Below are 13,953 nucleotides of genomic sequence, written 5' to 3'. Positions count from 1 at the left end.
CTTATTCCGATGATTTGTTTGTTTGCTTTGAAGCAGTCTTATGTTGTCCTGTTTGTCTCTGAATACCTGGGCTTCGGTGATCCTCCCAGTCTCATCTTTCAATGAAGCTTAGGTTTTAAGTTTACATTAGGTCTTATTTTGTGGACAACATACAAAGACTCACAGGTAGCAGCTAGAGCCCCACAAGGAGTGGCACACTTGACTGCATAGTTCTGGATCTGGCTCCATTCTGCTCTCACACTGTAGCTCCTTGTCTTATTCCCCTCTAGTCACCAAACAAATTTAAATAACTGTGGTTTGAGCATGCAAAGCAAACACTGTAATTAAGTTCTAATTATATAGTTAGTACCTTGTATGTAAAGAAATAAGTTAAGTGGCCTCTCTTTGAAGAAGCTTTCTGTGTAGTGAGGCAGTACATTTGACAGTGTTAAGCAAACATGAAGCTGGGTGTGCTGCACATTCCTATAATCCTCTTACTTAGGAGGTGCGGGCATGAGTGTCAGGAGTTCAAGGTCACTGTTTGAGGCCAACCCACCAATTCTTAACCCCATTTTAAGAAAACAAAACCCTCCCAGGATGATGCTGAATGCCTTTTTAGCCAGCCAGTACATGGTTCCAAAACAGCCAAGGCTATGTAATAGAGATCTTGTCTTCAAAACAAAACCAAAAAGTTACTCAACATGATTTAAGAGACAGTGATAGTCCAAGGTATGGCTTGATAAATTGCTAATTGAAAAGGTAAACAAATAATTTTCGTAGAAATTGAGATAATAAATTGACCTAAAGGGCTGTGTATATACTTCAGTTGTATAGTGCACAGGACTATGGGTGTGATCCCTTGTACTACAGGAAGAAAGGCATGAAGGGGTAGAGCAAGATGAAGTACTCAGTGAAAATGCTTGTGCAGAAGGAAGTAGGGCATGGCTGGAGCACAAGCCTCTTGGAAGGTTTAGGATCTTGGGCCTCATGCCTTTGGTAATAATTTTGTATATTACATCACATTCTTAAGGTTTGCTTATATTATAAGAGTACATGGCTTTAGGAAGTGGAAGACTGGTTTCTTGGCACATCTTGCTTAAAGCATATCACTCACCTCAGAATTTCAGAGCCTAATTTCAGGTCTAATTGTGCTTAGATTTCAGAAGCTATTTATGATACTCCAGTATTCTGATATTCTCCAATTAAGTTAACATTTAAGGTGTTGCTGAAAGCATTTTGTTGATTATAGCTTATTTTGAAGTGTAGATGTGTAGCAGTGTTCTCTGAGAGATTGTAGAACCCCACTTTGCTTGTGTGGCTCCTGTTAGTCCTGCTACAGAGATGCGAGTGAAAGATTGAGTGCTGCCTGCTCATCCCTTTCTTCAACCTTCCTCTTTACCCTTAGACTAGATTGATTCTATATAAGATTTTAGACGGCAAAAAGATTTCATTGTTTTAAAAAGCTGCAAATGACTACTTTAGATTAAAACAACTGGCTATTGAATGGTACTTGTAGGAATTGATTCTTTTAGATACTGTGTTTTTGTAACAGTTTTGATGCTAGCTGTAGATCTTTAATAATTATTTATAACTGAAATAATTACATTGCTTTCTGTAGAAAAATCTGTAGGCAAGTATTATTTCCTGCCAATTGTGTTCTCCTTGCTGTATACATGACTTAACAATATTGAAATATTTATCATAAAGTAGGAATGGTAAAATTACATATCTTCTACATGTATAAGATGAATTGGCTTCCAGTTAGAATCTTTGCCTAATTTTGAGTGTGTTTTTGTTTTCTGTGCAGTTAAGAAAGATTGGGGGTGGGGGCTTTGGAGAAATTTACGATGCCTTGGACATGCTCACCAGGGAGAATGTGGCACTGAAGGTAGAGTCAGCTCAGCAGCCAAAGCAGGTTCTGAAGATGGAAGTTGCTGTGTTGAAGAAACTGCAAGGTAAGTTGGTTTTGAATGATGTGCAGTTAAGTTTTGGGTGATAGTTTATAAGTGTTTCAATCTTTCCTGGTTAAATTCTCTATACTAATGGACTGCTCCTGTGTTAGCTGGTTATAAACACGTTGAGTATGTTTGTGTTGAAGGCTTTATTATATAATAGAAATGTGTAATTGCTACAGTAATTTGGAAATTCCTTTTCACAATAAGGGAAAGAGATAATTAGGATCACCCAACTGCTCTAGAGAGAGCTGTGGTAGCATTTGCATCTCCCTTTAAACCAATCATAGAAACCTCTGAGACATTTCTCCACTTGTCTTTATGTGTTAAACAATCATGAATCACATTATGGAAGCTGTCTTCAAATCATACTGCAGGGTGGATTAAAAATGATAAGTAATGGGCTGGTAAGATGGCTCAGTGGTTAAGAGCACTGACTACTCTTCTGGAGGTCATGAGTTCAATTCCCAGTAACCACATGGTGGCTCACAGCCATCTGTAATGGGATCTAATGCCCTCTTCTGGTGTGTCTGAAGACAGCTACAGTGTACTTACATATAATAAGTAAATAAAAACCTTTGGGCCAGAGTGAGTGGGGCTGGAGTGAGAGGGAGAAGGAAAGGGGGAAAAATGATAAGTAAGGCTGTTTTTTTCTCATTAACTTTAGTTTCAGAGCATAGCTCATTATTTTTGAAGTTCATCTTACTACTCAGGTACCTATATTTTTATTATTAAGGACAAATCATTTTTTCTGATGTATATCTGATGGTCATGCAAAACCCTGAATTTGTTGCTAATGTCTTGTCATCTCTGTGATCTGTGTTTAATAGTACACTGTTGTATTACTAGTATCAAAGTCACATAAGGCTGATGACCATTCCTCTTTGTCCTAAGATTTCCAATTGTCAGTGTTTCTCTACTGGTTGTTGAATTATAAATCTTTCAAACTCATTTTTAGCTCAAATATAGCTTTCCCAAGGCACAGTACATCAGGAAAATCATAGATCACTCAGCCCTCATTGTCAGTACTAAAAACCAAAGACTCAGAAAAGGAAAAACAGAGAAAAGGATGGCTCTTTCATGTTCTCAGTCCCACCTTTCCCCCTTTCCTCCCTAGTTGTTCCAACTCAATGTAGAAGCCACAGATATGTGCTCCTGGACTGCCTTGTCCAGGGACGCACAGGACCTAAGTGATTGCCTGGCTTAGTCCATAGGGGCATAGGTACCAACAGCTGCTTGGCCGGCTCAGCGCAGCCTCACCAGTCTCTCTTCTTGGCCTGTCCTGATCCTGTGAGACAGGAGGCACTGCTACAGCTCCTTCAGGACTTGTGGCTACTTTGGCCTTGATTTAGTTAATATTCCATTGTGATGAAGCTTAAAGATTAGTTTTAATAGGTTTTATGGGTAAAACTGTCACTGGAGCTTGTTTTATGAGAAACTGTTGGGCATTTGTGTTCTTCATTTTATCATTTAAAGTTACTGTCTAGCCGGGCAGTGGTGGCGCACGCCTTTAATCCCAGCTCTTGGGAGGCAGAGGCAGGTGGATTTCTGAGTTTGAGGCCAGCCTGGTCTACAGAGTGAGTTCCAGGACAGCCAGGGCTACACGGAGAAACGCTGTCTCGAAAAACAAAAAACAAAACAAACAAAACAAAACAAAAAAAGTTACTGTCTAAAATTTTTTTGTGAGCTTATATGTATATGAAGCCTATTCCTCAGACTCCTTACTTTCCACAAGTGAATAGGTTTTTAATTTTCTGCTCTATATTTCAGGGACAAGGGTCAAGGGTCAAGGACTACCTAATCTAAGCCTTCTGCAGTGCTTATGCTTCACAACTTCTTTTTGAGGACGTTTTTGTAGACATTTGCTTTGCTGGTGGCATGATGTGTCATAGAATGGCTCCAGTGTATGACTAAAGGCTATCCTCTTATGAGATTAGTCTCCTATATCCCAGGCTGGCCTTGATCTATGTAGCCAAGGATGATTTTGAACCTCTGATCCTCTTGTTTCCCACCTCCTAAGTGATGGGATTATGGATGAGTACTATGCCATGGCCAAAGGGCAGCTTTTCTGGGTAGAGCTGACAGCAGCACTAATCTATAGACACAAACTGTTGTTTAGAGGGTAACATTGACTGGCACATCATGTCCTTTTGGCAAAACAACAAAAATAGCTTCCCTGCTAAGATTTGGGACCTCCATAGCCACAGGCTTTTGACTTAGCTCACAGTACCAGATGTGAAATCCTTCCAGTGGAGTGGGTATTAAATCCAATTTAAAGTGGTCTGTTACTCATATAACACTATTCTTTATTATTATTATTATTATTATTATTATTATTATTATTATTATTATTATTTCATTTTTCTTTTTTGAAACAAGGCTTCTGTGTGTAAGCCCTGGCTCTCCTGGACTTGCATTATAGACCAGGCTGCCTCGAATTCAAGATCTACCTGCCTCTGTGCTGGGATCAAAGGCATGCACCATCACACATGCCCAACATAGGGAATTTGTTTCTCTTCTCTTCTCTTCTCTTCTCTTCTCTTCTCTTCTCTTCTCTTCTCTTCTCTTCTCTTCTCTTCTCTTCTCTTCTCTTCTCTTCTCTTTTTGTGTTGGATTCCCTGGGTTTGGAGTTACTGACAGTTGTTTGCTGCCATGTGGGTGTGAGGAATTAAACCCAGGTCCTCTAGAAAGCAGCCAGTGCTCTTAACCAGTGAGCCATATCTCTAGCCCTATAATTCTTAATAAAATGATTATTAAAAGGAACCCTCATGACAAACTTGCCACGGTTCTATCAGTGATCTCAGCTTGCCTGGCCAGTCAGTATTACTGCACAGGGTCCACAGCTCAGGAAGACTGTTGGTGACAATTCTCTCCTAGCAGCCTGCATAGCTGCTTGTGGCACTGTGAAGGCTAGCTAGCAGGGAAAAAGATCTCCAGACCAGTTCTGGCTTGATTTCTGTATGTCTTATATCCAAAGGTAATGACATCTTCGGCTATAAGGGCTTCCCATCTGGTTTTAGTGGGCAGCTACTAACAGTGGCAGTAACTTTTGCTATTTGGGGGGTTTCAGGAGCCTCCTTGACCAGCAACTTGTCAAGAGGTAGCCTATCTCTGGTACTGGGATTTTGATTTAATGATCCGTGGTTTCTGGGAATATCTTTATCCAATCAACACAGGATAGGCACCAATTTATTTTATTTGTGTGAGTGTGAATATTTGTGCTTGCATGCATGTGTGCATGTGCATGGGTGTTAGTAGTCACAGGGGACAGAAGAGGGTAATGAATCTCTTGGAACTGGAGTTATAAGTAGTTGTGAGCCAACTTATGACAGCACTTGGAATTGAACTCTAGTCTGCTACAAGACCAGCAAGCTCTCAACTGTTTTCAGCCTCATTAAATTGTGTGTGTGTGTTTGTGTGTGTGTGTGTGTGTGTGTGTGTGTGTGCATTGTGTGTTTGCTTGTTTGTTTTTAGCTAATATTATGCTGCTATTGTTTTTGTAGTATAATTTGAAATCAAGTATAGTGATATTTCTAGTATTAATTCTTAAAAGAATTGCTTTAGGTATCTAGGTTCATGTGTGTGTTCATATAGATTTTTTAAATTATTTTTTGTATATTATGTATTTTAAAGACAAAGTCTGTGTGTGTAAAACTGTTGTTACACGTGTCCTTGAACACAGAGATACACCTCTCTGTTCTTCCGAATGACTGGAAATAGTTATTTTTCCTTTTATTTTTGAGATAATATATTTCTTCCCTTTCTTTTTTCCTCCAAACTCTCCCATATCCTCCTCATTGCTTTCTTTCAAACCCACAGCCTCTTTCCTTTAATTTCTACATGCAGATATGTATATGTATTACATGTATTCCCAGCTATATTGCCCAGTCTATACAATGTTACTCATATGTATGTTTTCAGGGCTGACCATTTGGTATTAGACAACCAATTGGTATGTGCTTTCCTAGGGAAGAGTTATTTCTCGAAGTCTCAGCACTCCTCAGTAGCTTGTAGTTCTTTGTGTAGGATTGAGTCCTTATGTCCTTCCCCTCTGCCCCCACTCCCAGCATCTTCAATATACCTTTGTTTTCCTTGCTCAGCTCATGTTTACGCAGTCACATTAGTGAGACTTTATGGTTGTTGCTTCTGGCATTATTGAAAGATGGTACCACAGCAAGATCCTCTGGCTCTTAAAATTTTTCTGCTTCTCCTTCCACAATGTTCCCAGAGCTTTAAATGTAAGAGTGATTTGTAGATATATTCATTGGGTATGGGACTTAACAACTCTGAATTTGATTAGTTGTAGTTTTATGTCATGGTCTCTGCATGTTACAAAGACAAGTTTCCTTGATAAGGGGTTGACAGTAAATTTTAAGAATGGTTTTTTTTTTTTTTTTTTTTTTTTTTTTTTTTCTATTTCTGTGAAGAAAGTCACCGGGAATTTGATGGGGATTACTTTAATCTGTAGATTGCTTTTGGTAAGACAGTAATTTTCACAATGAGTCTTCAAATCTCTGAGTATGGTAGGTCCTTTCATCTTGTGGTTTCCTCAGTTTCTTTCTTCAGTGTTGTACAGTGTTTTTATTATAGAGGCCTTCTGTGTCCTTGCTTAGGTTTATTCCAGTCATTTTTGTTCTGCTTTGTTTGCTTATGCTTTAGACTTTTACTGTGACACTACCAAAAGCAACTTGTGGAAGAAAGGATTTATTTCACTTTACAGCTCTTATAGTTCATCATGAAGGGAAGTCAGATCAGGAACTCAGACCATGGAGGAATGCTGCTTACTTGCTTGCACAGCCTGGTTTCTTATACCATCTAGGAGCACTTGCAGAGGGCTAGCACAGCCTAAACTGGGTTGGACCTTCCCACATCAATTATTAATCAAGAAAATGCTTCACAGGCGTATGTACAGCCAATCCATTGGAGACATTGTCTCAGTTGAGGTTTCCTCTTTTTAGATAACCTGAGTTTGTGCTATTTTGACAAAACAAATCACCCCCCAAAAAACAACAAAAACTCTAACCAGCACAGGCTGTTGTGAATTTGATTGTTTCTCTGATTTGTTTCTCAGTTTGTCATTATTATATAGGAAAGCTAATAGCTATGTGTGTTAATTTTATATTCTGCCACTTTGCTGAAAAGGTTTATTAGCTCTTAGTGTGTTTTCTAGTGGGTCTTTAGGCGTTCATGTATAGAGTCATGTCATCTGCAAATAAAGATACTCTAACGTTTTCCTTTCCTATATTTATCCCTGTCATTTGCTTTTCTTGTCTCTTTGCTTTAAGACTTCTAGTACTACATAGAAAGAGTAGAAAATGTGGAACACTCTTAATCGTGTTCCTTATTTTAATGGAAATACCTTTTCTCTCATATATAATGGCTATAGACTTGACATATATAGTGTATGTTATGTTGAGACATATATAGTGTGTATATGTTCCTTCTATTTCATGTTTCTTTGGGACTTTGAATATGAAGGGATATTGTATTTTAGCAAACGCCTTTTTAACATTTATCAAGATGATCATGTGATTTCTATTCTTTATATAATTCATAATATTTGTGAATATTGAATCATCCTTGCATCTCTGGAAAAAAACCAACTTGATTATAGTGAGTAATCTTTTGATGTGTTCAGAATTTTTAAATCTAAGTGCATCAGGAAGATTGGCCTATGATTTTCTTTTGTCTGTTCTGGTATCAATGTCATTTCCTTCCTGTTTATGGACTTTTCTTCAAAAGTCTGATAAAATTTACCAATAAAATCATCTGGGGGCCTTGTCTGTTTTTTAGTTGGGAGATTTAAAATTATCATTTCAATCTTACTGTTATAGATCTGCTTAAATTATCTCATCATGATCTAACCTGGCATGTCATATGCATCTAGAAATTTATTCCTGTAAGATTTGCCAGTTTATTGTATTACACTTTCAAGGGACACCTAATGATTTTTGAATTTCATTGTTATCCTTCACAGTGGCTCCCTTTTCATCTCTGATTTGATTAATTTATACTTTTATTTGGTTAATTTGGCTAAGAGTTTGACAATCTTACTTTTCTTCAATGAACCAATTTTTTGTTTCATTGAGTCTTTGTATTTTGTTTATTTCAAGTTTCACCGATTTCTTCCCTGATTTCTTCCTGTCTACTAATTTGACTTGTTCTTTGATTTCCAGGTCCCTTGGGTGTATCATTGTTTATTTGAGAGTTCTCTGATATCATAATGTAGACAATTAGAGGGTTTTTTTTTTTTTAAGATTTATTTATTTATGTATATGAGTACACTGTAGCAGTCTTCAGACACACCAGACCTCATTACAGATGGTTGTGAGCCACCATGTGGTTGCTGGGAATTGAACTCAGGACCTCTGGAAGAGCAGTCGATGCTCGTAACTGCTGAGCCATCTCTCCAGCCCGACAATTAGAGGTTTGTTTGTTTGTTTGTTTGTTTTTGAGACAGGGTTTTTCTGTGTAGCTCTGGCTGTCCTGGAACTCACTCTGTAAACCAGGCTGGCCTCGAACTCAGAAATCTGCCTGCCTCTGCCTCCCAAGTGCTGGGATTAGACAATTAGAGTTTTAAACTCCCTTCTTAGAATTGTTTTTATTGTATCTTAGAGTTTTGTTTGTTGTGTTTTCATTTTTCTTTGATTTTAGGATTTTTTAATTCTTTTTTATTTCTTCAGTGACCCATTCATCAGTCAGTAGTATGTTGTTTGATCTCTATGGGATTGTGTTATAGCAGTTTTCTTGTTGTTGGCATGTAATCTTACTCCATTGTGTACAACACAAGGAATTATTTCAGTCTTCCTGTATTTGTTAAAACTTGCTTTTTGTCCTAATATGTAGTCTATTTTAGAGAATGCTCCATGTGCTGCTGAGAAGAATATGTATGTTGTAGCATGTGGATAAAGTGTTCTGTAGAGGTCTGTTAAGTTTACTTGATCTCTAATTTCATTTAATTTATGTATTTCTTTGCTAGTCTGTGTTGGGAAGACATGTCAGTTGGTTAGAGTGGGTATCCAGGTCACCTACTGCTACTGTGCTAGGGGTTAATTTGTGCTTTTGCATCTGGTTATTTTGTTTTATGAAATTGAATACTCCCATGTTTGTGGCATGTAGTTTCAGGAATATAATGTCTTCTTAATGGGTTGTTCCTGAATTAGCATCTTTATCTTTTCTCACTGTTAGGTTTGAAGTCTGTTTCGTCAGATTAGAAGAGTAGCACCTGCTTGTTTCCCAAGTCCACTGGTTTGGGGTACTCTTTTTGATTCTATGTAAACTCCAGGCCAGCTTGGGCTACAGAGTGAGTTTCAGGACAGTCGGGGATGCACAGAGAAGCCTTATCTGGAAAGATAGATAGATAGATAATAGATAGATAGATAGATAGATAGATGCACAGAGAAGCCTTATCTGGAAAGATAGATAGATAGATAATAGATAGATAGATAGATAGATAGATAGATAGATAGATAGATAGAGATAGTTTTACCTCCCTATCAATAACCCTGAGTTATGACTTGCCATTTTCCACATGGGCCACTCTAACTCCCAACTGGCAAGCCCACAAGGCCAGTTCTTATAATCCCCTATCCCATAGCGACCTTTCTCTCTTCCTCTCCTCCTCCTCCTCATGGTCTCTCCTCAGATCGCAACCCTGGGAACCCAAACCCTGCCCAGCTCTCTTCTGCCCAGCTGTAAGCTGTAAGCATCTTTATTCAGCAATCAGGGATAACTTGAGGAGCAAGGTTACATAGCATCACTTGTGTACATGCAGGTTCTCTTGTCCATAGGGGCTACCAGGCCTTTGAGGCCTATATTTAGTATTACAATACATAACAGAAGACCAAACCTCAATAGATGTCTAGTTGAGTAGCAAACACAGTGACAAATCAGAGAAAGATTTGACAGACTAGGGTATGCCCAACTCTCAAGAGAAGAGTGAGGAAAGGGAAAGAGGACGTTTTTACCTGGACAGTTGTACAGAGACAGGTTGCAGAGAGAGAACAAGGTAGACACAGGTGAAGACAGTACAAGCCAGAGAATAAGAAGAAGCCAGAAGATTAGAACATACTGCCAAAGTTAGTATGAGGCCAAGCAGAGCAATTTGGTCAGAAATTGAGAGAAGCTAGATTGAATCAGTCAGCTTGTCGAGGATTTGAGCCAGAACAGCTGAGTTGAACCAGCCAGAGTTCAGAAAGAGCTATAAAGGGTGAGCTTATTCAGCAGCAAGTCTTGAGAGGCTGAAAACATTGTAGGCCTAGATAAGACTGTACAGAGCTAGAAGCTTCCAGGACTAGGCCTAGGTTAGCAGACAGAGGCAGTAAGACTTGGAGATAACAATTACACCAGGCAAATAAAAGTTACTGTTACATGGCTCTTTGTGGTTTCACATAGTATGTGGGTAGCTGTGACCCAAGAGTAACTAACAATGATTGCTTCTTGGGGCTAGGGCCCCTGGTATCTGGATTTTTAAAATAAAAATAGTTGCAATCTTGGCCAAATTAGACAAAGACAAGAGAAAATTATTTATGCAGGACCAATCTTGAACAAGGCATCTTGGAGCTAGCACTGCCCTCTGCAGACCCTTTCTTAATGAGGACTTCAGCAGCCCAGCAGAAGGCAGCTCTGCAGCATCATGCATGTTCATCTGGACATTGTGTAACTCAAGAGTGATTTGGGAATCATTCTTTTCATTGTACCACACCAAAATGACCAGGATAAAGAGTCTGTACTGAAAGGCCTTTTAATATCAAATGCCAAAGTTCTCACTCAGCTCTAGACAAACTCTGTTAGAATTTCAGAGAACTTAGTTTTTGTTTTCTTTTAAAGAAGGAATAAGTAACTGAAAGTGAAAAAAGAACGGGAGCTGGGATGGTGAGAGCTCTGGAAGCATGCTGTCCCACAAATAGGTTGTGCTGGCCTTCTCTATGATTTTTTTTTTTTTTTTTTTTTTTTTTTGGTTTTTTTGGTTTTTCGAGACAGGGTTTCTCTGTGTAGTCCTGGCTGTCCTGGAACTCACTCTGTGGACCAGGCTAGTCTCGAACTCAGAAATCCGCCTGCCTCTGCCTCCCGAGTGCTGGGATTAAAGGCATGCGCCACCACCGCCCGGCACTCTGATTTTTTTTTATATTGCCCTTTTTTTTTCCCACTATGAATCAGATTCAAAATTGGTTAGTCTTATAAAACCATCACCCACCTTTAACAAGTTGGACCAAATGTATCATATTCACCATTTATAGATAGGACTAGGGTGTATCTTGGTAGAGTGCTTGCTTTGCATGCTCAAAGCCCTTGGTAGAAAGTCTTAACAAAGAAGCAAATGACCCATAGAAGAACAAAGTGAGATATGCAACACTGAGGAATACTCTGTGGATATGAGAATCTCCATGGATGGGATCAGTAATAGATTGGACATGACAAATGAGGCAGCAAATTTGAAAATATATCAGTAGAAATTAAAAGAGGAAAAAGAGGTTTTAAAAATGAGCAGTGTCTTTGACCTATATAACAGCACCAGAGACTCAGGACAAGAAGAAAATGAGTTTGGAGTAACAAAAACATGGGAAGTAACAGAGCATGGAGCATGGTAGTGCATACATTGAACCCAGGAAGCAGAGGCAGGCAGATCTCTGGAGACTCAAAGCCATCACGATCTACATACCAAGTTCCAGGCCTCTCAAAGTTAGAGAGTGAGATCTGTTTCCAAAAAAAAAAAAAAAAAAAAAAAAAACTTTCTGAAGAAATAATGCCACTGAAAAAGAAGAAGGTAGGCAGAATGGTGTATGCCTGCAATTCCTGGCTTTTAGGAGATAGAGGGAGGAGATCATGAGTTTGAGGCCAAAGAGACACTGTTTCAAGAAGAAAGCAAAACCCACAAACAAAGAGAAGAATTAAATTTATTTCTGTTTGTATATAAGTCTAAAAGAGGGGCTGGAGAGATGGCTCAGAGTTTAGTTATACTGTCTGCCTTTCCAGAGGTCCTGAGTTCAATTCTTAGCAACCACATGATGGCTCACAACCATCTGTAATGGGATCTGATGCCGTCTTCTGGTGTATCTGAATATAGCTACAGTGTACTCATATACATAAAATAAATAAATAATTCTTAAAAAAAATAAAATCTAAAAGAATGCACACACAAACACATACACACACAATTCTTAAAATACACAACTGAGTATAATGTCTGGGGTCAGATAACATAGTAATCAGATTATGTGTATGTTGTTTTGCTGTTTTTTTTTTTTTGTAATGAACAATTGGAGACTAAATTAAAACACAATTTCAAAAAGTAAATATATATGTATGTGTGTGTGTGTGTGTGTGTGTGTGTGTATATATATATATATATAATTTCTCTGACCTGAAGCATAGAATATAGAGTACTATTAAAAGAATCAAAGGCTGGGAATGGTAGTGTTTGCCTGTAATCCCAGTACTTGAGAGATAGGCACAGGAGGGTCAGGAATTCAAACTCAGTTTATCTATATATCAGGTCTACAACCCACCTGGGCTATGTAAGATCTGCCTTAAAGCAAACCAAGCAAAAACAAGGAAGCAGATTAAATTACCTTTGTTCCTCTCTTTTCTCTTTCCAGGTCTTGATATGGAGCTCAGAAGGCCCTTGAACCCACTTTGTTAGCCCTGCTGGCCTCAAATTTTTGATCCATCTGCCTCTGTCTCCTAAGTGCTGTAATTGTAGATGTACAATCACTGCACAGGACTTCCCAGAAACTTTTTTTTTAAAAAAAGATCAAGACCTAGAGCTGCCAAAACAATTAAAAAAAAAAAAACTTAAACTACAAATAAGATTTTTGTTTGGTTGGTCTTTTGAGACAGGGTTTTTCTGTCTAGCCCTGGCTGTCCTAGAATTCTGTCTCTAGACCATGAAGATTTGAACTCAGATATCCACCTGCCTCTGCCTTCTAAGTGTTGGGATTAAAGGCATGTGCTACCACTGCTCGGCTCTACAGATAAGATCTTAAGTGCTTTCTCAACAACAAAACTGAGTATGTGTGATAATACACAGCATATTAGCTTGGTTGAGATAGTTCACAGTGTGTATGTATTTGGAAGCATTGTATTTATATAAGATATTTGTCAGTTAAGTTACATAAGCATAAAAAAAGAAATTGTTTTAAACCAATGCAAAGCACAATCAAGATTTCATTGGCAAATGGGTAGACATGCAGACGATGGAAAAGAAAAGGAATTTTAGAAGTAGACCCACATAGTAGCTGTGGTGGGATTCAGGGCTAGAGACCTTGTCCAGGACTTGCAAAGGCCCCGAGATCAATCCAGCACTATAGCCACTCAAATACAAAATAGTAAAAATAGTAAACTTCAACCTATCCTCCATACATTATAAAAAGTAATAATTCCTCTAAATAGGATTTTTTTAAAGCTATATATTTTGTAGAAAACAGAATAAACTCTTTATGATCTGATTTTACAACGAAGTTCCCTGGATGACACTAAAATCATGATTCACAAAAAGAGAAAAAAAAAAGGATAAATTATACTGTGTTAAATTAAAAGGTCTGTTTGCAGGATACTATTAGGATAAAGCCAGGGTGCCACATGTGGGCACGTACCTGTAATCACTGCGCTTTGGAGACTGAGGCAAGATGAACTAAACTTTGAGGCAGGCTTAGGTTATGTAGTAAGTTTGAGGAGGCCACTCTGGGCTGCACAGTGAGACCATGACACTGTCTCAAACAAATACAAAGGGAAAGAAAAGGCAGGCTACAGACAGGGATCATGCATTTGTAAAGTACTGATGGAATGTATCAAATGTTCTGAAAATGCAACAGTAAAAACAATATTTTAATGAAAAAAATAATAGACATTAGTAGGCAAATTTAAAGATATAGGGTAGAAATTTTAATGTAACTCTAAATGTTAGAAAAATACAAAGTGTGATACCCTTGCATACCACTAGAATAGCTTAAATTAGTAGCATTCTTTGGATAGGACTCATATGTTAGGTTTTTTTCTCCTGTGGCAGAGATATTTGAAGAGT

The 13,953-nt window shown here is 38.3% G+C and overlaps 1 protein-coding gene across 6 annotated transcripts in view; it reads left to right on the top strand.

Moving 5' to 3' along the window:
• The window catches only part of Ttbk2 (tau tubulin kinase 2), a 118,451-nt gene that overhangs the window by 34,987 nt on the left and 69,511 nt on the right, over positions 1 to 13,953 (top strand). For all 6 annotated transcript variants that reach the window (XM_076929549.1, XM_034494055.2, XM_034494054.2 and 3 more), the window contains one exon: positions 1,787 to 1,934. In XM_076929549.1, coding sequence (XP_076785664.1) covers positions 1,787 to 1,934 — 148 coding nt within the window. The remainder of the gene's footprint in view (positions 1 to 1,786; positions 1,935 to 13,953) is intronic.

This window comes from Arvicanthis niloticus, chromosome 2 (assembly GCF_011762505.2).
Source record: "Arvicanthis niloticus isolate mArvNil1 chromosome 2, mArvNil1.pat.X, whole genome shotgun sequence".
Lineage (NCBI taxonomy): Eukaryota > Metazoa > Chordata > Mammalia > Rodentia > Muridae > Arvicanthis > Arvicanthis niloticus.
This window is presented reverse-complemented; position numbering and strand designations above follow the sequence as displayed.